The sequence below is a fragment of the Chroicocephalus ridibundus genome, chromosome 2 (assembly GCF_963924245.1).
Source record: "Chroicocephalus ridibundus chromosome 2, bChrRid1.1, whole genome shotgun sequence".
In the NCBI taxonomy this organism is placed as follows: Eukaryota; Metazoa; Chordata; class Aves; order Charadriiformes; family Laridae; genus Chroicocephalus; species Chroicocephalus ridibundus.
Genome location: NC_086285.1, coordinates 114,176,325 through 114,198,549, shown reverse-complemented (window position 1 = coordinate 114,198,549; position 22,225 = coordinate 114,176,325). Strand labels below are relative to the sequence as shown.

Here is a 22,225-nt window from a genome sequence, read left to right as displayed (position 1 = left end):
TGCTTCCCAACATAGTTCCTAAGACTGGGATTCCAAAAGGAGATTTTCTTCTTTATAGGAAAGAGATGCTTTGAAATTTTGAATGGACTTGCTCTGGATGCTCTACTGAACGCTGGGAGCCAAATCCATACCCTGTCCAGTCTGTTGGTGTGGATTGTCAACAAAAACCTCAAGTGCCATGAGAGTGCTGTTGGGCATTTAGAACGCCACAGGCTGTGACTTGTGACTGAGCAATTCTTTTCTTGCAGAACTTGTTTTTCCAAAATTTGTTTGATGGCTTCTGGACTTTTCTCATTGCTGTTTTGTGTTTTCTTGTTGCTGCCTGGTTCATCTGGGGGCAACATAGCACTGTAGGTTGAAATTTTTGTGTGGACAGGAGACAGAACTAGAATGAAAAGTAGTTTTTTGCTTGTCAGCCATATGGAGTTAAAGCCATATTTACGGCAATTTCACTGTGAGATTGAGAGGGAGAAATGGACAGGGTTTAGGAAAATTGTATTTGTTAGAGAAGAACAGGATCGGTGTCCACAGATGGAGCAATGAGAAAGATGGGAGAAGGCAGAGGCAGTAAGTGGTGAAGAATTTGCTCACCTCAAGGTTTGTTTTAGAATCGGTGCTCTGCTGTTGTATATTCAACAGCAGGAAACTGAGATATAATATTACAGGGTTGTATGTTATCCTTGTGACGTATTTGCATTCTGTATCATTCTCTTTCTGCTGTAGTAATTGCAGTAAAGGGTATGGTACACAGTGTCCTTCTGCATCTGTTCCAAGATCAGGTATAGCATATGTGTGAAAAATAGTTTCTAACCTTTGCCTTCCTCAGTGTACTTCCGGAGACAAGTTACAAGCTGCAATTAGAGTTAACTTTCCAAGCAAAAGGGAAGTATTAAAAATAACAAAGTCACAACCTGGATTTGAGCATGAACTTCTTCAGCATTGGTTTGGAAATGTACCTGCTAATGTTACTGGCATATTTTCTTCTATTCCCCATCAACATTCTTGGGATGTTCAAAGCTAAGGCTGCCAAAGTTTGGAGAGGTTTACTTTTGAGTGTACTTAATTCAAACAACAAGAACGGTCCATTTATTTTGTGACCTATTTATAGCCATTAAACAAACCGTGGCAAATGGATCTGCTTTACTTAATTCAGTACATTTGGTGGGAGATTAAGAGCATGGAAAATACATTCATGAAAATAGGTATGTTTGTGTCTGATACCGTGCAAATCTCTGTATACTGCAGAACTGTCATTTTTAAAATAAAAGTAGGAGTTTATATTGCAAGACAAAGAATGGAAAATAAATAAAAGGATTATTAGTTAAGTACTTTGGCAGACCAAATATTGGGGGGATTTGGTTATTTCTAATTGTGAACTATGTATGGTCACAATTGTAAATCTCAAAAAAATAGTATAAACATGAAAAAATGTGCTTTATGTTCTGGCTCATTTTAATGATAAGAGCAACACGTTTTGAGGCTTTTTTGGTTGTATTTTTTTTTTTCAGTGTTCTCACCATATTAAAGAGTCGATGTATTATTCCATAACGCAGTATTTTTATATTCCCTGTGTTAAAAAGCTGCTAACAGAAATTCTCTTTTCGCTTCTCAGGTTGTTTTTGAAGTGGTCACTTCAGGTCACCCAGGATATGTGGCTATTGATGAAGTGAAAGTTTTAGGACATCCGTGTAGTAAGTACCTATCTGCTATTTTAAGGCCAGCCCTCTAAAATGAATGTGCCACTATGCTTCAATAAATGTGGGGCAAAAGATATGGAAAATGTCGGAAAACAATGTCACTGCTATAAATATAGGCTGAGTATGTACAAAGTGTTGCTAGCATTTGAGCACTTACACCTTATTGGCTTTAAACACATCTCTTAAAAGCACCTTGTGTAGAGCACTTGGCATAAGTCATCAAGGTTTGTTGGCCAGTTTTCTGTTGGCATCAAAAATTCAGTACAGCCACAAGCTGAGGCATTAGTCAGAGCAGATGAACGCCACAAGAGATGAATATATATGGTTATTTTTCCCAAGGCTTAGAAGGAAGCAAGCTCAGCTGGCCGAGCCTTTGCTAAGCAAGGTTACTTAGGGTACTTCCCCAGCTGTTGTACTTCGGGTTCATGGCTCAGTTTCTGCACTGTTTTCCTTGCTTATGTTTCATGTATGTTTCCTTATCCTATTAAGGATATGTAATAAACTATCCTAAGTCCTTTTAAAATTGATGTCAAAACAAAACCTTCGAAATTAAAGCTTTAATGTAGTAATCCGGGTGTAATTGAACAGACTACTTAAATGATTATTTCATATATTTCCTATTTGTTAAGTAAGGTCTGTTAAGATCATACATGGAATTGTAGGTTGTAATCTTATTGACCAAATGACTGAGTGGGGAAAAAGACACCAGCTTCTGTGTAATTGTTCATGTTCCTCTAATGCCATATTGTACTTGTATGCATTCTTTGTGCCTTGTAAGTAAAAGCTGCGATTTAAAAATGAAAAGTGGTTTATCAGTTAGTATCGGAGCACCTCATAAAAATTATTTTAGTGTTAGTGGCAAGAAGACACAGACATTTCTTCAAATGTGGAGACAGTTATGCAGAATCAGCAGCTGTTATTTCTGAATCACTTAGTTCTAATAAACACAGCAGGCTCTCATGTTGTTAGGCAGCATTTGTGCTTCTGCATTCTGAATTTGTATCTTTGGTTCAGGCAGGGTAAGTCTAAAGCAGCATTTTATCAGCTTAATAATTTTCCTTATACAGATTTTGAGAGGTTTGATCTGTGCATTTGTACCAATCAATTCTCAAAACCTGCAAGTAGCTCTTGCTAGTGTGGAGACTGAGTTATACACCATAGCATGTAGAGTTCTAATGTGAGAGTGCTGAAATGCAAAAGCTTTAATGCAAAGCTCTTTGATGAAGTAATTAAAATGTTAGAAATTAAGACATCAAACCAGTTACGTTGTCTACAAGCAAATTGAAGAAGTGTGCAAATTGGAATAGAACTACTGCGTGTCTAAAACTTAGCAAGACTCGTAATGCTATTCTTTTTCTATATTGCCAAAAAAAATAATTTTTGAATGATTAACTCTTTAAACAAAAAAATCAAATATGAAAAATATTTGCTAGGCAGTTGTCTGCGTAGTACGGACAAAGACCAAGCAGAAGGCAAGTTGCAAGAACTGAAAGGGATGGCTTGTGGTGGGTGGGGTTTGTGTGTGTATGTGTGTTCCTTTTTTAAAACCTAATGCCCGTTTCCACTTAGACCATACCTGGTAATTCAGAAAGGATAGTTTTCCAGAGTTTAGGAAGACTGAGAAAAAAAAAATCAAGTGGGGTAAAAGCAGAAGTAAAAAAAAGTAGTGACTGAGAAATGGGGAACCTGTCCAAGTATTTTGCTCGATAGACATTAATAATTTGATAGGCAAAGAAGAGGATGACTTCGACCTAAAGTCTGTCTGTCCTCATTGGGAAGTGTTTAAGAGGAAAAAAAAAAAAAAGCAGCATGTCTAATAAATTTGCCATAAGGACAGTTATCATGAAAACATTTCCTTACACATTTACTATTAATTTGGGGTATTTTATTCCATCTCCTCCTTCTTATACTGCCTTAGACTGAATAGTAAGCAACTTTTTCTTGAATTCTGGTAGCTGGTTATTTGTAAATTCCTTAAAACTGCAGTTTCTCCCAGTGATAAGGTCTTTTGAGAAATTGTCATCAACACTTCAAATGGTTGTGGTGCTCTGCTAGAAACTGTGTGTTTAGTTTGTCAGTTTATTGCTAATACTAACATTTCCATGTCTGAAAGCAATGTTCCGAGCCTGGCTTATCATCTGCTCGTACAGACAGTGCAAAAAGTCCCCTTGTCTGCAGTAGGATGTCAATGGTTGGGGAATACTGCCTTTTCAAGGATAAGATTCTGAATCAAATTTCTATGTTTTTCTGTGTCACATGATTGACTCTTTCCAGTAAAACAAAAACACACATGCTATCTTTCCTCCTTCAGTGGACGTAGTTCTTGTTTGAATATCTATTTAATTTGTTAGGTTATTTGTAGCTGTATTGCTTTCATTTTTGCTGGGAGCCTTTTCTCTTTCTAAATGAAAAATAAGTATTTGTATGGAGAATGCATGTGTTTTGGTTTTTCTGCAGTGTTGTTGAGAAGAATTGTATTTAAAGAATACAGTAGTAGTTGATGAGAAGTGTTATGTTAGTATTTTAGCTGTTTGGTGTGCTACATCTCTAAAGCATCTCCTCTATAGTCACTGTACCTGTTTAAAAAGAAAAACCTGTTTCCCTGACAACGTCACTCAACTTCTTACTGTTTTGTCTAGTTGGTAGTGTAAGTATCTAATCAGTTTTTGTTCAAAACATAATTAGTTTCCAATATGATCCTTATTAATAGAGTTTTATTGCAAGAGGGATGCTGAGCTATGATAATTTACACAGCAGGAGCAATTAAATAGCACTTTTGCTCTTTCCCAGGTACGGAAGTAAACCAACCTAGAATCTAATGAGTAGTCAGTGATCTTTAAAGCAGGGCTTTTTAATTTGCTCCGTGTATTACTCATAGCCAGTACTTCCATGTTGCGTAACTCCAATACTTTATGTTCTTCCAACAGCAAAAACTCCCCATTTCTTGCGTCTTCAGAGTGTGGAAGTCAATGCGGGACAATTTGCTACTTTTCAGTGTACTGCCAATGGTGGAACAGACTCAGGTGACAGACTCTGGTTACAGGTAATTTCTTTCTTTCCTAATGCACTGAGATCTGGGGGGAAGAGAGTTCATTACTCTGAAAGGAATGTAAAACATGAAAAATGATAGGGCTGTCCATTTCATCAATATTAGATTTTGTAGCGCCTTTGAACTGTTGCATAGCAGGTGTCCTGTTGTAGAAAGTGATACTGGAAGATTTTGCTCCCTTGTTTCAATGGGATGCCTTATTAAAAATAAAGGTAGTGGTTTTGTTACATGTGATGATCATGAGTAAAGGCTAAATCCCCAAGGGAAGAGCACGTGGCTTTCTCAGAATGTCTATGCTGGCCAACATCACGCACAATGATTTTTTTTTTTGCTTACCTCTATCTCTGTTTAGTGTTTTCAGCTAAAATTACATTCCTACTTTTTAAGTCTGGAGAATTGTGCCCAGTTCTGGGCTCCGCAGTTCAAGAAAGGCAGGGAGCTGCTAGGGAGAGTCCAGTGGAGGGCGACAAAGATGATCAAGGGAACGGAGCACCTCTCTTATGAGGAAAGGCTGAGAGACCTGAGTCTATTTAGCCTTGGAGAAGTCTCAGAGGAGATCTCATCAATGCTTATAAATACCAAAAGGGAGGTGTCAAGAGGATGAGGTCAGCCTCTTTTCAGTGGTGCCCAGCGACAGGACAAGGGGCAATGGGCACAAACTGGAACACAGGAAATTCCATCTCAACATGAGGGAAAACTTCTTTCCTTTGAGGGTGGCAGAGCACTGGAACAGGCTTCCCAGAGAGGTGGTGCAGTCTTCTTCTCGGGAGATGTTCAAAACCCACCTGGATGTGTTCCTATCCAGTGTGCTTTAGGTGAACCTGCGTTAGTGGGTAGGTTCGACTAGATGATCTCCAGAGGTCTTCCAACTCCAACAATTCTGTGATTCTGTGACAGACAGAAGCCTGACCATCTGTATTTTAAGACCCAAAGAATCTTACCTATGTTGATTGAGTCCATAATTTTTTACTTACTGAGTAATGTAGCTTCTAGATAGGTGTCAGATCTTGATTTAAAGACTGTCTCCAACTCATTTTCTTTCAGTAAAGTTTCCCCTTATCCATATATGTAACCTTGAGATCAAGTAAGAAGCATTTAGTAATGGGGGTGCAAGTTTAACTGCTATCTTGCTGCCGTCATTCCAGGATTGTCTGTTCTCTACAGCAAACAATAGTCTGTATTTGGTCTTAGCATTAGGGATATACCAACCTCCAGATCCCTGTGCTTTCCATACGTGACAAACAACACGCTAGAACTGGGACATTGTCTGAGAGCAGGAAATAAGGTTGCCTAAAATAATGCTTAAGGAGAACAGTCAGACGAAACTGCAGTATGTGGAGAAGAAAAGATAGGAGAAATTGAAGCAATACTACAGGTGGGACTTAGAGATGAAATTCTCTTTTTTTTGTTGTTTAAGCGATTTCAGGCTTTTACTATCGTTTTCCTTTCACGTTGCACTTAGTGCAAAATTTCATCAAGCATTTTGGAAAGGATTCATTTAAGTGTGACAGCTTAAATAGCTGAGTAGTTATAAGAAAACAAGCATACAAACAAATAAGTAAAACCACTTGAAAAGCAAAGACCCATATTTATCTGTATATGAATGACAAACGGTTATGTCTATCCAGAAAGAGCCTGATCAAATACAGTAGAAGGCAATGGAAATCTCCTTTGTTTTTATTTGAGTTTGCACGGGTATTTTCAACCTCTGTGCTGATATAAGGGTGATACTTCTCTAACGCTCCAGCCCTTTAAAGCCAGTGGTACAATGTTGAATTGGTAGAATTAGACCCCTGTCTTTCCTAAGCCACTGAGACTTTTTGAAAGAATGATTTTTCCAGTCATGAAAAGAGTTTAGCACTATGGGAAAATAATGGGTTGTTATTTCGTCAATGATAACCTTTCTAGAACCTTCGAACTTTTGAATACTGCTTTTTTTTAAAATTGAGGGTAGAATTCATTATAGGGAAATCCTGATTCCATTCAGTTTTTTCATATATTTCAGAACAGTGTAGTTTCAGCTTTAACTTTTTTGCATGGAATTTAGGACACAAACAAATTCTTTGCAAGACCGGAAAGTAATTTCTTTATTTTAGAAATACAATATCCTTCTAGAGCTTATGTAATATAAAATAATTCTTCTTAACAGCAGTACAAATTCCAGAATATCTTTGCTGAGCTTAGTTAAGTGATTCCTTGTTTATACATAATTATGAGGGTTTTTTTTTTCTATATGTGAAGGATAACAAAGTAATGACAGATCGCCTTTTGAGGAATTTCATCTTTCTGCAGGGCCACTGTTTATATATCTTGTCCATATAACTACAGGTCCCTCTGGTAATCAGTCCCAGGTTGTGCAAATTCCAGGTGTGCCTTTGTGTAAGAACATTTCAAAAGTTGACAAGGTCTCCTAGATGGCTTGGATTTATTTTTGTACGTGTTTGTCAGTTTCCACAGATGTCTGCTGCAACTTAACAGTAAAACCGATCAGACAGCTCCACGTGTTGGATGCTGCGTATCAAGGCTATGAGATACTGTTCCCAACAGGATTAGCTGTGTTTTAGTGTGCTAGGTCACTACTGGGTAACAGATCCCCAGACCTTGCAGTTCTCCATCAGTCAGCTGAGCCCATCTGGTTTTGTGATGTGCTATTGAGGAATTTTCTATATGCCTGTTTATAACATCCAGTAGCGGCAGGATTTTACTCCTCTAGTTCTGTCCCTTTTATGTAGTACTTCTCAGCTTGTATGCAGCAGAAGACTTCAAGTTTAGTAGTACACTTTTTTCTGGTGTGTTTGTTTATTTTACTTTTTACAGTCTGCTAGACTGTGAGGGTTATACCTTTATATATATTCCTTAAAACAAATGAATAATTGTAACTTGGTTGGTTATTTTAATCTCCTTGTCTTTGCTGAGTAGTTCTTGGAAACAGCATAGATGTTCTTAGTTTAATAATGCCCAGGCCTTGAAGCAGCCCTAAGTGAAACCTATAGATCATGGTTTATTACCTCTTTTTTTTTTTCTTCTTTTCAAGCCTGTCCCACTCTTATTCCCTATGGAATATGAAGTCTATTAATTTATGGAGTATTATGGAAGTTTTTGCAATTGAAAAGGTGATGGGGGAACCACAACTCATAGGTGAGCTGCCCAAATTAGACCACTGAGCCATGAAATTTGTTTCATGATGCTGTGATCAGTATTTACTCTTTCGGGAAAGGGAAGACAGAAAGCTGTTTACCTATTCCATAGTGCACTGCTTTGCAAGAAAAACATTTTTCCTGATCCTGCTAGGCAGCCATGCACCCTAGTGCATGAGCTATGTTGCAAGTTTGTCAGATAATTTGGCAACAAATTGTAGGTATTTTCAGTGATATAATTGCAAGTTAAAGTCAAACAACACAACTCAGCATCGTACAAGTTTGTTTTTGTTGTTTTAATGAGTGTCCAATTAATAAGGTCATTGGTCAGATTGTATGTTTATGAATTAATGTCCTCATTAGCTTATGTTTTAAACATAAAAATACCTTAAAAATAAATCTGATTACACTAATGAAGTAATGTTTATAATTAACAGATGTGTCCCATCTGCTTACATTTTCTTTATCACATCTGTGGACAGGACAGGTTATTATCAGTATGGGTTGACTCTTTCTATTCCATTGAATGATTAAGAAAAAATGCCATTCCTATGCTCTTTCCTGTGCTCCCGCTATAAGGTCTGTAGCAATTGCTGTGGGTTTTCTTTTAATTGAACAAATTCCTCTTTGAAACTACAGGCTCCAGAGGTTGACACCAACAATAAGATAAAGCACTAGGCACTAAAGGAGCTGGGGGTATCCCAAGGAATGGAAATACACTTCAGGAAAAAAACTCACCAAAACCATAAGCATTTGTAGGTGGGAGCCAAACTTAGAATTTAGAAAGAAATTAATATGGGGAACACAGAACAGTTAATGGTCAAGTGAAAGCAGCTGAGACAATGTCTTCTGAAAAGCTTGTGCTAGTATTAGTATTTAGTAAATTGACACAAGAAACACAGAACTGTATTACTGGAGAAAGAAGGTAGAATTCTTTTTTGGAAGTAACCTTCTTTTGGGGCAGCCTAGAACATTGAAAAGGCAAACATTTTTGCTTTCCATCAGCATCTTGGAGCCAGGAATCTAAATGGTAGCTTGCAAATTAAAATGAAGTTTAGAAAAATAAAGTTTTACTTAAAAACAGGTAAACTTCTTCCACTGTGAACCCCAGGTATACACATACATAGATTTTCTTCTCCACAAGTGTATGAATTTTGAACTGTCATGTATTGAATGTTTATGCATACAAAATATTATATTTAATAGTAACTAAAATTAAAATTATTATCAAGTGAAAATTGCTTAAATATTAAAATAAATGTTTCCAAGGAAATACTTGGGAATAGTTGTGCCTCTGCAGCTTAAAAGTTTGAACCTCTTGAGTCTACCCTTTTTAAGGTACATATTAACATCTCTTTTTTTTTTTTTTTTTCCTACAGAATCCCCATCTTATTCAGTGTAGTGGACATATTCAGTTGATGAGTAGCTCCTTAACATGTGGGCTCCTTCATACAAGTATATTTAGGGCTTCACTTTGCTTACTAAATACTGTACAAATCAGTTCTGAAAACAGGTTGATTCATTTTCTAATGGAAACTTTTCTGCTAATACTAGTGCTTCACAATATTAAGTTTTTTCTATGTGGTGGATTGATGTGATCCTCATTTTATGCTTCAGGAACATAGACACTGAGAAACAAAAGCAAAACATATCCCTTTCTTTTGGAAACAGTCTCTGAGACATATGGATCTGATTCTCTACATGTAAGGCGCACTGAGCACTTTCCATGATCAGTGATCATGGATGTTAGTTGCAATAGCGAGTGGCCAGTACTTTGGGGAATTGGCTACAAAGACCAAAATTAGGCATCTAGAATGTCACTATGCAGTTAGAAGAGTCCTGGAAAAAGTTTAGGTGACATGACATAAGGTGTCTGTGACAGAGGCATGTCTGTTAAATCATGGAATCATGCAGATTCTGCAACTGACTTGTTTGTTCCTTAGCTTCTCAGGCCTGGCTCCGTCTCTTCATTTTCCCACCCTCGTCTGCTGCTTCTCCTAATTTGCAGCTTGTTTAATCAGTTCCCTCTCTGTACTCCTTGTTCTTAGAATGATTTAGAGTATGACTCCAGGGAAATTGCTTTTCAGATGATACCCAGGTATCATGAAATTCCATTTTAATATCAAACCCAATCTTTTGATATTAATTTTTAAAGATTTGTTGTAGCATCACTAAACATGTAGCAATTGCATTTTTCAGAGACTTGTACCTTGACTCAGTGTGGGAAGCCTTCCTTGAGAGAGCTTCTTCAAACAGTGGAAAGCTACAGTTGATGAGGCAGAGAGGTCATCACTTCACTGAAGTATTTTTCTGAGTCTCATTCTAAAACATGGTTGAAATTCAAATAATTATTTCAAAATGTAAGTCTCAGACACATAACTTTCATTGCAGGAACACAGACCTAAGAGTGAAAATTTGTTGAAGATAAGCAAATCACAATAGTGTCTCAGAATATGTGACAGCTGTAGGAAGCGGCATTATCAGACTTACCAATAGCAAGAGACTAATGGGTATTCTCTGTTAGACAGGGAGAGGGGGAAACCTTTCATACCTATGGTTTATGCATGCAGAACACATGCTACTTCATTTGCAGCCAAGAAACTAAGAATAGTATCACTCTAATGGCCAGTCTTCTCTACCCTATCTAAACTGTTTGCTACCTGTTAATAAGGGATTTGGCTTTTCTTCTTGTCTTCTCTGAGAGCTATCTTTCACCTTATTCAGTGTATGGGGTTTTTTGTATCTTCAGTAATTTTTTGCTGAAGGTATGAAAAGTATGAAAGACTTTATGCCTCTACATACAAAACTGCAAAACCTGTATGCATTATTTATTATTTATTCAAAGGAAGAGATATAATCTTGTGTCAGAGGGTGTTCTGGAAAATAAATTGTTTTCCTTAGGAATACATACACACGCACGCACAAATGAGAGAGGTATCAAAAACATTCTTGTGAGAATGTAGAACCAGTGCAATGACTCCTGGCAAATTATGAAAATAAAACATATTTATAGGATATACAAAATAGTTTGTGTGTGCATGTGCTTGTTTATGTAAATCACATAAGGTATCCCAGGAGGTGAACTGAAGTCCTAGAGTTTCATAAGAATTTTTTGTTATGCTGTAAACTCTCTGAGGCTTTCACATAATTACCATTTTCACTGCTAAGTCTGTAAGCACTGGAGGAAAAAATGTTTCAGCCATTTTTTGAGTACTAAGATAATAAAGCAGTGTTTTACCTGTTAAAATTAAATCATATACATATGTAACAACTTAGTAACACAAACAGGTGGAACTATTAATGTAAACTATACAATGAGATAGGCCTAAAGAAAGTGTTCTTTTGAATATTAAAAAAAAAAGACAAAAAAATTTGGGTTGATCAGTACGTGCTTTTGCGTACTACAGGAGTACAGGAGATCGTTCTTCCTCCTGGTCATAAATAGCTTAATTTTCTGAGACTGATCAAGCCACCTTGTGCATAGCAAATTTTCTTGAGTCCATTGACTTGAGAAGAGCTTTAATGACATCAATCAGCTAAAGATTTTGCCAAGACTACACACATCCTGATGCAACTGCATCCTGATATGTTTTTGTGGTAACCTAAGGTGATTTTTCTGTTAGAAGGATAATTAGTGCCCTGTAGGAAGGGCCACTGTCTGTTATTGAATAGATAAGAGTTAAACCAGGTTTTGGTACGTTAATTTCTTTGTCTCCCCCTCTCCAGTCCAGTATATATTTACTGCCTTTCTTGTAGTCAATACTGTATATTTTCCATTGTCATGACTCAGTTTTAGTTGCCTTTTATTAATTGCGTAATAATCTTACTATATGACAGAAAAAGTTCTATGAACAGCATAATATAGGAGGTTTGTGACATGTGTCATGTTTGTGTTACCTAATGTCTAAGGAGCTGTGATCTTTGATGAACACTTTTTCTTCATTATCTGACTTAAATATGAATTTTCTGGTGCCTATAATATACTTTAGCTTATGCTTTGGGTAACCTTGCAGAACTGTGCTGTTTATTTTTACAAACACGGTAATAACTGAAACATTCCGTGAAGTTTGCGTGGATTTTGTTGGGAGACTTTAAGATCTTTGAAGAGAAATGAGAAAGTAACACATGTATGGATGGCCTGACCATTCTTACCAATTTCCTTACATTAGGCTAAAAAGGAAAGAAAGAACAAAAGAAAACAAATCCCGTGTTCATATTTGGCTAATAGAAAAAACTTCCGCATGTGTTAGCAATTATGTATAGCACTCATTATGTATACCGATTATAATTTATAATGAATAATAGTGCATTATAGAGACAAGTCACTAGTAGTGTACTCTACGAATCGATACAGGGACAAGTGCTGTTCAGCCTCTTTATTACTGACCTGGATGATGATAGCTTGCACCCTCTGCAAGTTCGCAGACAGCACAAAGTTGGGAGTAGCTGATGCACCAGGCGGTAAGGCTGCTGTTCACAGGGACCTTGACAAGCTGGAGAAATGGGCAGAGAGGAACCTCATGAAATTCATTAAAGGGAAGTGCGAAGTCCTGCCTCAGAGAAGGAATAATCCCATGCACTGCTACATACTGGGGCCTGACAGGCTTGAAACTAGTTTTGCAAAGAACCTGGTGATCATGGTGGACAAGTTGATGATGAGCTATCCATTTGCCCTTGCAGCAATGAAGGCTAACAGCCTCCTGGGCTGCATTAGGAGGAGTGTTGCCAGCAGGTCGAGGGAGGTGATCCTTCCCCTCTGCTCAGTACTGGTGAGACACATATGGAGTGCTGTGTCCAGTTGTGGGCTCGCCAGTACAAGAGAGATACGGACACGTTGGAGGAGGGTTAAGGGACTGCAGGATCTCAAATGTAAGGAGAGAGCTGGGACTGTTCAGTCTGGAGTGAGAAGGATCAGGGGAGAATTTGAAAGGAGCAGAGATTAGAGACGCACTCTTCTCAGTAGTATCTAGTGCCAGGACAAGAGGTAATGGGCACAAGCTGAAATACAGGAAACTCCACTCAAACATAAGAAAAAGAAAATAAATTACTGTGTTCAAACACTGGAACAAGTTGCTTGGAGAGGCTAGGGAGTCTCCATCCTTAGAGATATTAATGCAGCTGGTTGCAGTCATGAGCAACTTGTTGTAGTTGACCCTGCTTTGAGAAATCCCTTCCAATCATAGTTATTTTGTGATTATGATAATATTTAAAAATCACTATTCTCATCTCTACCATTTAGCAATTTTACTGATAAGGAAATACTGAAATGGAGTTTCTTGAGTGAGGTGAGATGTGTGCCTGTGTGTACACACTGGTTTTCAGCAGTTGATTGTACTTCTCTTTTTTCCCATTTTAAGCTCTTGGTCTGTCTTTGCTGTTAATTTCTGTTCCTGTCCGTTTATACTTCTTATTTCTTACTTTACTTCTGTCGGTCATAAAGGAGAGAGGGAAATTCTCAGCACTAAGAGCACACAGAAGGAACTCAGCAAAGTCGTTGGGATGGGGCTTTGGCTGTCAATGAACACTGACCTATTAAATTTCTGATCACACCCAAATTCCAGCAGTTTATGTGGGAGGAGCTGTATATTGCTAGGAGGGTGTCAGAAATACAAAATCATCTGTTAATGTGGAAGCTGCAGTCTAGTACTTTGTATAACATGCCAGTAGTATAGGAAGTGGCAAAAAGAAGCTCTTTTTCGTATGGTTTACAAAAGTAAAGTAAAGAAAAGGCAAAAAATAGATACTTTGAAGCGTCTGTGGAACAATGCATTCTGTTATCTGTATATCCCTGTTCCTCACTTACATAATTGTTACAGCACAATTTTATAAACATCTGCATACAATATTGTGTTAGCTTGTTGAGTTTGCATTTATTTTAATTTTGCTTGATGTTTAATTTGCACATACTCTGTCACAATAATTTTTTAGGAGAGAAACTTCAATTTTTCTGATTTTCCACATTTAAAAAACTTTGATAAAATGTGATAGAAGGATCTAGTTTAATTTACATACTCTCTTTCCCTAACGAGAGGCATAAGAAAGAAATGTAATAAATCTCAGCTTTCTAAACATCAGTTCAAACTTAGAAAATTTTTAAGTATGTTCATGTGTATTAGAGATCCCATACCAAATTTTTGGAACAAAGTATCTACGTTTATTTTAATTGTTCCACTCTAGCTGTAAGCAAATGCATATACCACAAGCTTTATACCTTAAGACAGTATATATTTAGATTGTATGAAAAGTCGAATATATTTTTGAATATGTATACCTAAACTTCCAAACCAGTTCCTGTTGCAGAAGAGTTGTTAGGTTAGATGCTCATCCTGTGAGGAAGATGAAAGCATTGCTTATGCGTCAAGCTTTGTTGTGAACTGTTACATCTTCCTTCTGGGCAATCGGGCTGCAGGCTTCATCACGCTTAGAGCAATCCTTTTCTCTCTTCTCTCTGTTAGGATGCAATCTCCCATCAGGGACAACACCAGCCAGGCTTTTTTTACCTGGACTTACAAGTTTTATTCTTGTATGTATGTAGATTTGAGTGAGCTTTATGTGACGCTAAGATTTCTCTTACAGAATTTTCAGTTACTAGTGGTATCAGAGAGTAGGAATAATTAACTAATTTTGGACTGTTAATGTTAAATCCCAGTGAACAAATGCAAAAAAAAGAAAGACATCTTGAAGTCAATGTACTTGTGAGGTATTTTGACTTCAATGAAGTTTCGGAGCTGACCATCAGAAACCATCCAGCCTAGTGTTTATTAGTAAATAAACTACGTGCACCTGAATTTTCAAAACGTGTTTAGAGTGTGGTAGGAATGTACAGTAAGGGTGACTTCCTCCTTGGACACCGTCTTTTCCTTTACAGGTTAGTGTCAGTGAGTCTGAGTGGCACATCAGGTGCTGTGTGCTCTTATCACTGGCATGACTCTGTAAGTAGTAAGAGTGTTTTAGGACTAAATTCTCAAAATCGGGGAACTGGCATACTGTCAGTGTTCGAAACGGGAGTATTGCCAACCTGCCACCCTCCTGTTTTTGCACCCAGGCACAGTGAAATCTTTCCACCACGGCAGTGTGCTGCCCAGGCTGGTTCTTGCAAGGGATTTCTGCATTTTCCTTAGAAAAACAACCTATCAAAAAAACCCAGCCCTAAAACTCAAGAATATTAGAGGCCAACTTGCTAAGTCAGGGCCACAGCGCAATCACTGATGGATGTCAGACTGTCATATCACTTCCACCTGCTTCCCATGTAGCACAGTGGGGGTTCACAGAGCTGGTATGACCAACAGAAGGCACAGCTGGAAGAACTAAAATGCCTGATGGTGTGATAGATGGTCTGAATCTGTATGGTAGCCTTATACTACTTATATTAGATGGTGCCACTGTAATACTGGAGACAAAAATGAGCCTTGTATTCTCCTGCTCAGGAACATTGCAGAAACCTGGGCAGCAAAGTTCCTCTAAAGGGTAAGCCTCCCAGTCCACCCTGCCCGACGCAAGAGCCAAATGTTGGTAACCATGAAGAAACGTCACCGTGTTTTGTTACTAGTATTAAAAAAAATGCAGATAAGGGTAAATGGAAAAATAACTTTCACTCCTAACCTCATGAACCAGCTCCACCATTCCTAAGTGATGTGGATGCAGAACACATTTTTGAAGCTTCTAACGTTGTCGAAAGTATTTGATTTCTGCTGAAAATACCTGACAGAAGCCACTGTAAAGTTTTGCATTATGACATTAGTCCAAACCTTTAGATCAGAAACTCTTGAGATCAGTGAGCACCGCAGACCACACTCTGGTAGTGATACCAAAAAAAAAACCTAAAGACTTCAGTGGACGTGAACAAATTTGATTTTAATGCAAGAAAATTAAGCAACCTTTAACACAGTAGAAAAAAAATAATACTGTAGACTGAGGAGAGAGGTGCTTAGGTCTGTAGTGGTGTTGGTCATACGCTCCAGCAGGGAGTAATAATGGGTGGTGTTCTCTGAAGGCCTGCCATCAGCACCTGTCTAGCAGAGGTAGATGCTGCTCTGCCAAGAGTGTGCTTGTGACACTGAAATATGCATTTTGTTTTCAACTAGTATACCAACCGTTCCTGCTTACGAAGGGAATATGGAGTCTGAAAACTTTTAATATCGGTATTAAAATTTTTGTCTTGAAAAAAAAGCCTTTTAATCACAAATATATAACTCTTAATCTCCTGTTTCTTTGTTAATCCCCTGTGACCAAAAGAGATTTTTGGGGAAAAGTAAAGTTGAAGAATTCATAAATGTAGAAGTTTTACTTTTAGAAGTACACTAGAAACCCTGTAAAATCCACAAGGGCCTTGGCTATGATCAACAATGTAAAACTTTAAGGCAGTTGGAGAAAGCTTGTCAAAGTCGGTTTGTGAGTAACCTGAAAAATTAGTAGACTTTGATCCTCCTCATTTGCTTAAGATGACCTGTTGCACTTTAGATCTATAAAGAGAGTCAGAAGTGCCACCTAAGAGAGCCATTATTATTTTTATTTAATGGGGATGATATGAAGCTTGGACTCTAGACAAAAAGCTTTTGGTAACAGGTAGTTGTTCTTTCTTCTTCTTCTTCCTTTTTCCCTGTTTTAGAGCTGTGTCTCAAGTGTTCAGAGACTACCGGATATTAATGAACTGACTGCATACATTGATTTGCAGAAGATTTGCTTACCTGCAGGCATTTATGGACACATGCAAGTTAGAGAGGATGCACATAAATCAGTCCCTCTCCTCCATCCCTGTCCATCCCCATATGTATTTTCATTTGATGAAGTGACCCATAAGAAAAGTTGTTCTGGGATTACCTTTATCAGTCTAACCATTTTGATATTCTTGTCTGAATTTGAAAATGAAGCGACCTAAGTAGCATACTCTTTTCAGGAAACTCAGTGTGATGTGTTAATCCTCCAGTTATAATGGAGCGTTTAATAATATAGTGAGTGGTGATTAGCAAACCTGAGATAATGGAACAGTTGACCTGTGCCACGGGGAGCTGGTTAAATTCAGCTTGCTTTTAAACAGCCTGTTAGGTGTGCCTGTCTCTGGACCCTGAAGGCTGCCTTGATACGAAGCACAGTTCAGCAGCAGCAGAATCACTTAGGGACATATACGAGTTAGGCAATTGATGAAGTAAATTCAGTAAGCTTTCTGTGCTATGCTTTTGGACCTTTGGGAGTAAGAAACAGTGACCTTTACAATGACTACTGTAGTTAAAATGTACAAACTTACTGCTGGGAGGCATCGTGTTCAAATTGGAGTTGAATGGAGGCTTCTTTTATAAGACCGAGGGCTGTTGAAACTGTTTTAAGGCAAGGAGAACCAAAGTAAAGATTAAATTAAATTAAACCCAAAGGGAAGATGATAGGAAGGAAACAGAGCATTGGAGGAAGCGTGTGTTGGAGGTGGGAGCTGTTAAACTACGTGACTGACTCAGTAATTAAGACCAAAACACCTCCAGCCAAACTCCTCTACATTAGTTCCTCTGTTACATGAACCAATGTGTACCCAGCTATTACTGGTTATTACTGCTATGGTTGCCTTTATTCACAAATTGCTCTGTTACTGTTGAGGGGCTTCCTGTAGCTTTCTTTAATCGTAGCCATGTGTCTCTCCTTGCCATTCATTCCTCCCGTTTGAAAGGATCTTTTTAGGAGGCCACTGCCTCGCTCTGAATGGGGCATGGTTTTTCATCATCAAATATATGTGTGCTTACTTCTTGGCTACTTCTTCCTTACCAGCTTTGTAGGATTCTGTATCACTTTGGTTTTGCCTGCTATTCTGGTTGTTTGTAACTTTGGTTGTCCCCAAAACTTGCAAGTTGGACTTCCTTCATCCTGTGCTTCTTTTCTTCCCAACAAGATAAGACTTTTCCAGTGAAGAGAATGTGGGACATGAGCACACTGTTTTTTTAACTGTCCTTTTATGTACTTGGATGGAAAAGGCATGCAAATGCCTGCATTAATATACCTTATATTGTTTGTATGGATGAAAATTATGCTAATGATCTTTACTTTCACATTTTCTCCTCATCACTCTGCTATTTCCCAGCCCCTCCGTAAGCCTGGTGTCTGCAGCACTCCAAGACAGAGTATTTAAAAATCCTATGTATGTTCCCTTCATTTGTTAGCAAGGTGTTCATCCTAACCCTTGGAATTTTTAATGCAAATAAAAGCATGATGAGGAGTACTTAGTGTTGCGTATTTCAAAGAATTAAGATACGGTATTAGATTAAATGACTTTATAAATAGGGCTATGGGTTCAGAAAAATGCTTAGCAGGTACATGGATCATTGCCACAGTTTCTGTCTAAAGTATAAAAGTCTGCATTGGAGAGAGATTTCATAGTACTCTGTTTTCTCCAGATGTTTCTGAGGATGTAGTTGCCTACAAGTCATTTTGTATTCTATTGTGTGCTATTAAAGATGAATGGAAAGAAGATTTGGAATTTTTACATATTTTGTGAGCACTGAAAAATTGTTAGAGAATATTAACTCTTTTAAATCACTTGGGAATTTAATGTAAAAATAAAAAATAGACTGAGCAGGGTTTGGGGTTTTATTTCGTTTTAAAATCTCCTTGTAGTAATAACAGATTTGCTCCTGTCAGAATGATGCAAAACAATTTCAGTATGTAAGTACAGAGTAGCTGCTTTGGCTAAATTACACTGAGTTTAACAACTCCAGAAAATGCAATAATGTCTTTGTTTACTTTCTCTGTGTTTAATTGTATCTTCAAATAGATGTCATTGCTTAATATTTGATAACGTGACAACTCAGATGTGTAACTTTAGTAATATTTTACAATATTACCTGGCAGCTCCAGCCAGCATTTCAGTTTAGTCATAATAAATGGAGATTTGTGGAAAGCTATGTGATTTGAGGAAAAGGCTGAGTTATCAAACATTAAAATATTGAAAGCTGAAATTTTTCTTGAAAGGTAAAATCATAACATTTTGCTTCAATGCCCTTTAGTTACACATGCAGAGTGCGATTCTGGCTCATAGAAGAATAATTCCAAATAGGACAATAATCTTTTTCCAGCACAGCCTCATTACTTGAATGAAATACATTTGTTAACTTACACAGATGGAATAAATACAAGATAATCACAGGATCTGTGGTGGTTCTAATCTAGACTGACAAACAGTTGTCTTGATTATGAAAGCAGCTCTAGAAATTCAGAGGTAAAGCCAACTGTCTTAATTATTGGAATGATATGAATTCTGTGAAGCAATTTTGTTGAGGTATTAATTACTATTTGATTTAGATTTTATACATATTTTAAACCAAATTACTTCTGGCACTGCTGATGTTATTTGAAATCCCACTGGTATGACTCTAATCACAATTTTATAAATGTGTGTATTTGAAAGAGGGATACTGCAAACCCTTTCTTTTATTAAATGTATGAACAGCTGCTTAATCTACCTGTGTGGACAGAGGGTGACTGACCAATGTTTCCTTTTAAGTCTCTTCTGGCAAGATTGTTGAAACATGCCTTGAGGGTGATTAATGCAGTGGTAGTGCTGGATATAACATCCCAGAACTTCAGTGCCTTCGAATTACTGCTGCATTTTTGTTAAAAGTGTTACTGAAAGGTATAGTACAGATCTTGTTGCTGCTAAATTGCTGTTCAATTAGAAGCCTTAGAGTTAGTTCATTGCCTAAAAGAGGCTGTAAGTCTAATTTAAATAACCATCAACCTATTTCTTTTCATTCTAGCTTGCCTAAAATGGAAAAATAATGTGCGTTTTAAAGTGCTTTAAGCTGTCTCTGTATTCATTTAATATGCTGGTACTAGGAATATGGATTTTCAAGCTGTATATATCCTGAGGTTAAATTAAGACCTTTTTTTCCATATCCCTATATATTAAATAACATGTTGTTTAAGAGAAAATTTATTTTTACAAGTGACTTATACAGTTATATATTTTCATTAGCTGGCTTAAATAACATTCTTGAATATGTGTATTTCTTTTTTTTGAAAGCTTTCTCTGAGCATTTGAAAACATGCGAGTTGCTCAGCAGCCAGTGGAACCCGTGATTTTCATTTTTGGATCTCAACATCTTGCAGTCTTTGTTTTGTGGTCCAAATTCTTCTGCTCTAAGAAGGTTAGATAGCTCTGCCCTGGGGACGTGGCCTTTGTAGTCCAAGCAGGTCTAGCATTAAATGATTAAGGCAGTTTCCTCTTTCCAAAGAATGAAGTGTCCTGTTCACACAGTTCTCCAAGTCCCAGAGGCAGAAAGAGCTGGCAAGCTTAATCTGTACTAAAGCCTCAGTTTTTCACATGGCAAAGCAGGGCTAAAGTAAAAAGCACTATCTTTATCTTTTAATTGTATTTAAAACAAACAAACAAACAAAACCCCACCTGTAAAACAGAACTACACTACGAAGTTGCTCCAACAGCCTGTTTTAATGGGTTTTGATACTAGAGTACTACAGTGTTGCATTGTAAATCATTAATTTTGTACTGTTTTCTGGAATGGGATTAGTTAATTGCAGACTTGTCTTTTGTTTGTTTGTTTGTTTAATTTTCAATAAGATATGATATGTTTGTGAAAACTTAGGCTCCCACATAAAATTGGTAGTTTGCAAGACCTATCAGTAAATTTTGAAATCTATTTTAAAAGAACTGAGATAAAGGTTTTAATGACTGTAATTAGTAAAGCAATAGACTCTAAGTGATCTCTTTTATTTGTGGGACTTCAGAATGTTGCATTAGTGAGTGTTAAAAACTTATTTTTGTGAATGTTCCTAAAAATAATTCTTTGTAAAAAAAAAAAAAAAAAAAAAAAAAAAAGTAGCAGGATGTACTAATATGTTCAGTAAATGTATGTTCATTTGACGTAAGTTATTTCTAGCTGTGCTAAATGAAATAGCTATTGACAATTGGCACTGAGAGCTGGTCATTTATCATATAATGTGCTTAAAGGGGCCTGTTAAATATGGAAAAGAAAATATTATTGACATTCTCCTCCAATGGGTTTAACTAGCCCATAAAAGTGACCACTGTCATACCTCTGCAGCTTCCTGAAGACACTGTGCAGTAACTCAGAGAGAACAAAATGTGAATCACGAATAAAGGGAGTGAAGCTGGCCGTGTGGGTACAGTTAAAACAGAAGCCATTATGTATTCATATCTCAAATTATAAATAGTTTGTTGTGTTTTTTTTTTCAGAATAAAAACAGTCTTTTGCCATTTGTCCATTGCTGAAATAAGTGTTTGGTAGTGGTTGTAGATGTGGGTTGTTTGGGGGTTTTTTTTGTTTGTTTTGTTATTTTACTGTGCAGCCTTTTTTTTTTTTAATTCTCTTCTCCGGTGCCTGTGGCTTGAACTTTTCTTATACTTGAATTCATTACCTTCATTACCATTCCTTTATGCTCAGACTTAAATCAATTAGGCAGCTTTCCTACTCGTTTGCTGTCATCCCAGAAGAGAGGGAAGACTTGCTCTCTTGAGCTGTATTTTTTCTTGTGGAAAGTAAAGCAATTATGTTTCTTAGTCTTTGTCTGTCCCAAACGCTGTTTTCCTTGAATTTTTTTTTCTGAAAGACATGAAAGAAAAAAATTGGGTTTTTCTCTCCTTTGAATTCTACTAGGAAATGTCATGCCAGTGATTTCTGTGGGACTATTTGAGTTCTAACATATAATTAGACACTCTACACTTTGCCTCTGTGAGTTTGTAATGTTGAAGAGAAGTCAGTCAGGATAATCTTTATTAATAATAATCTCACATATACTTTACAGGTGCGTTGTAATAATAAAGGCTTTCTTTCTGGAGTTCCATCATGAATTTTATTATTTTAATAACCTGTTTCACATTTGGATTTCGGTAGGGGGTCAAAAATGCTCAAATCCTTTGTAGAGCCAAGCTGAGTTACATTTAAGGCTCATAGCTTGTTCATTTGAGCAAAATGTTATGTGCCTCTGAAATGTGCTTTGACTTCTCTCTTTTTCAGTCAAAATTATTGACATGAGAACAGATAGCATGTGTTGCGTGGCCATATAGTCGATTATTTGATCAAACTAAGATTTCCTGTTGTGGAACAGCAGTTACGACATTTGAAATCATGCGAGATTGGTGTGTTTGAGAATAAGCAGAAGGTGAAAACGATTATGGGACCCCAGTGAAATAGTAATTTATTATTATAAATGCTGTGATGCATTGATCAGTTCCAATTGTCATTCCACATAATGCACAGAAAAAGATGGGAAATATGTCCTATGGGGCTGGGTATTTGAGCAATTCTCTTCGTGGACTGCTGGCCATTTATATGACAACCCAAACTGCGTTGTTTAGGATTTCTACAGGCCATTGTGAAGTCTGA

The 22,225-nt window shown here is 37.2% G+C and overlaps 1 protein-coding gene across 11 annotated transcripts in view; it reads left to right on the top strand.

Annotated features, from left to right (window-relative positions):
* PTPRM (protein tyrosine phosphatase receptor type M) overlaps positions 1-22,225 on the top strand; it is a 481,345-nt gene that overhangs the window by 162,705 nt on the left and 296,415 nt on the right. For all 11 annotated transcript variants that reach the window (XM_063326582.1, XM_063326581.1, XM_063326579.1 and 8 more), the window contains exons 4-5: positions 1,613-1,691; positions 4,625-4,740. In XM_063326582.1, the coding sequence (XP_063182652.1) occupies positions 1,613-1,691; positions 4,625-4,740 (195 nt within the window). The remainder of the gene's footprint in view (positions 1-1,612; positions 1,692-4,624; positions 4,741-22,225) is intronic.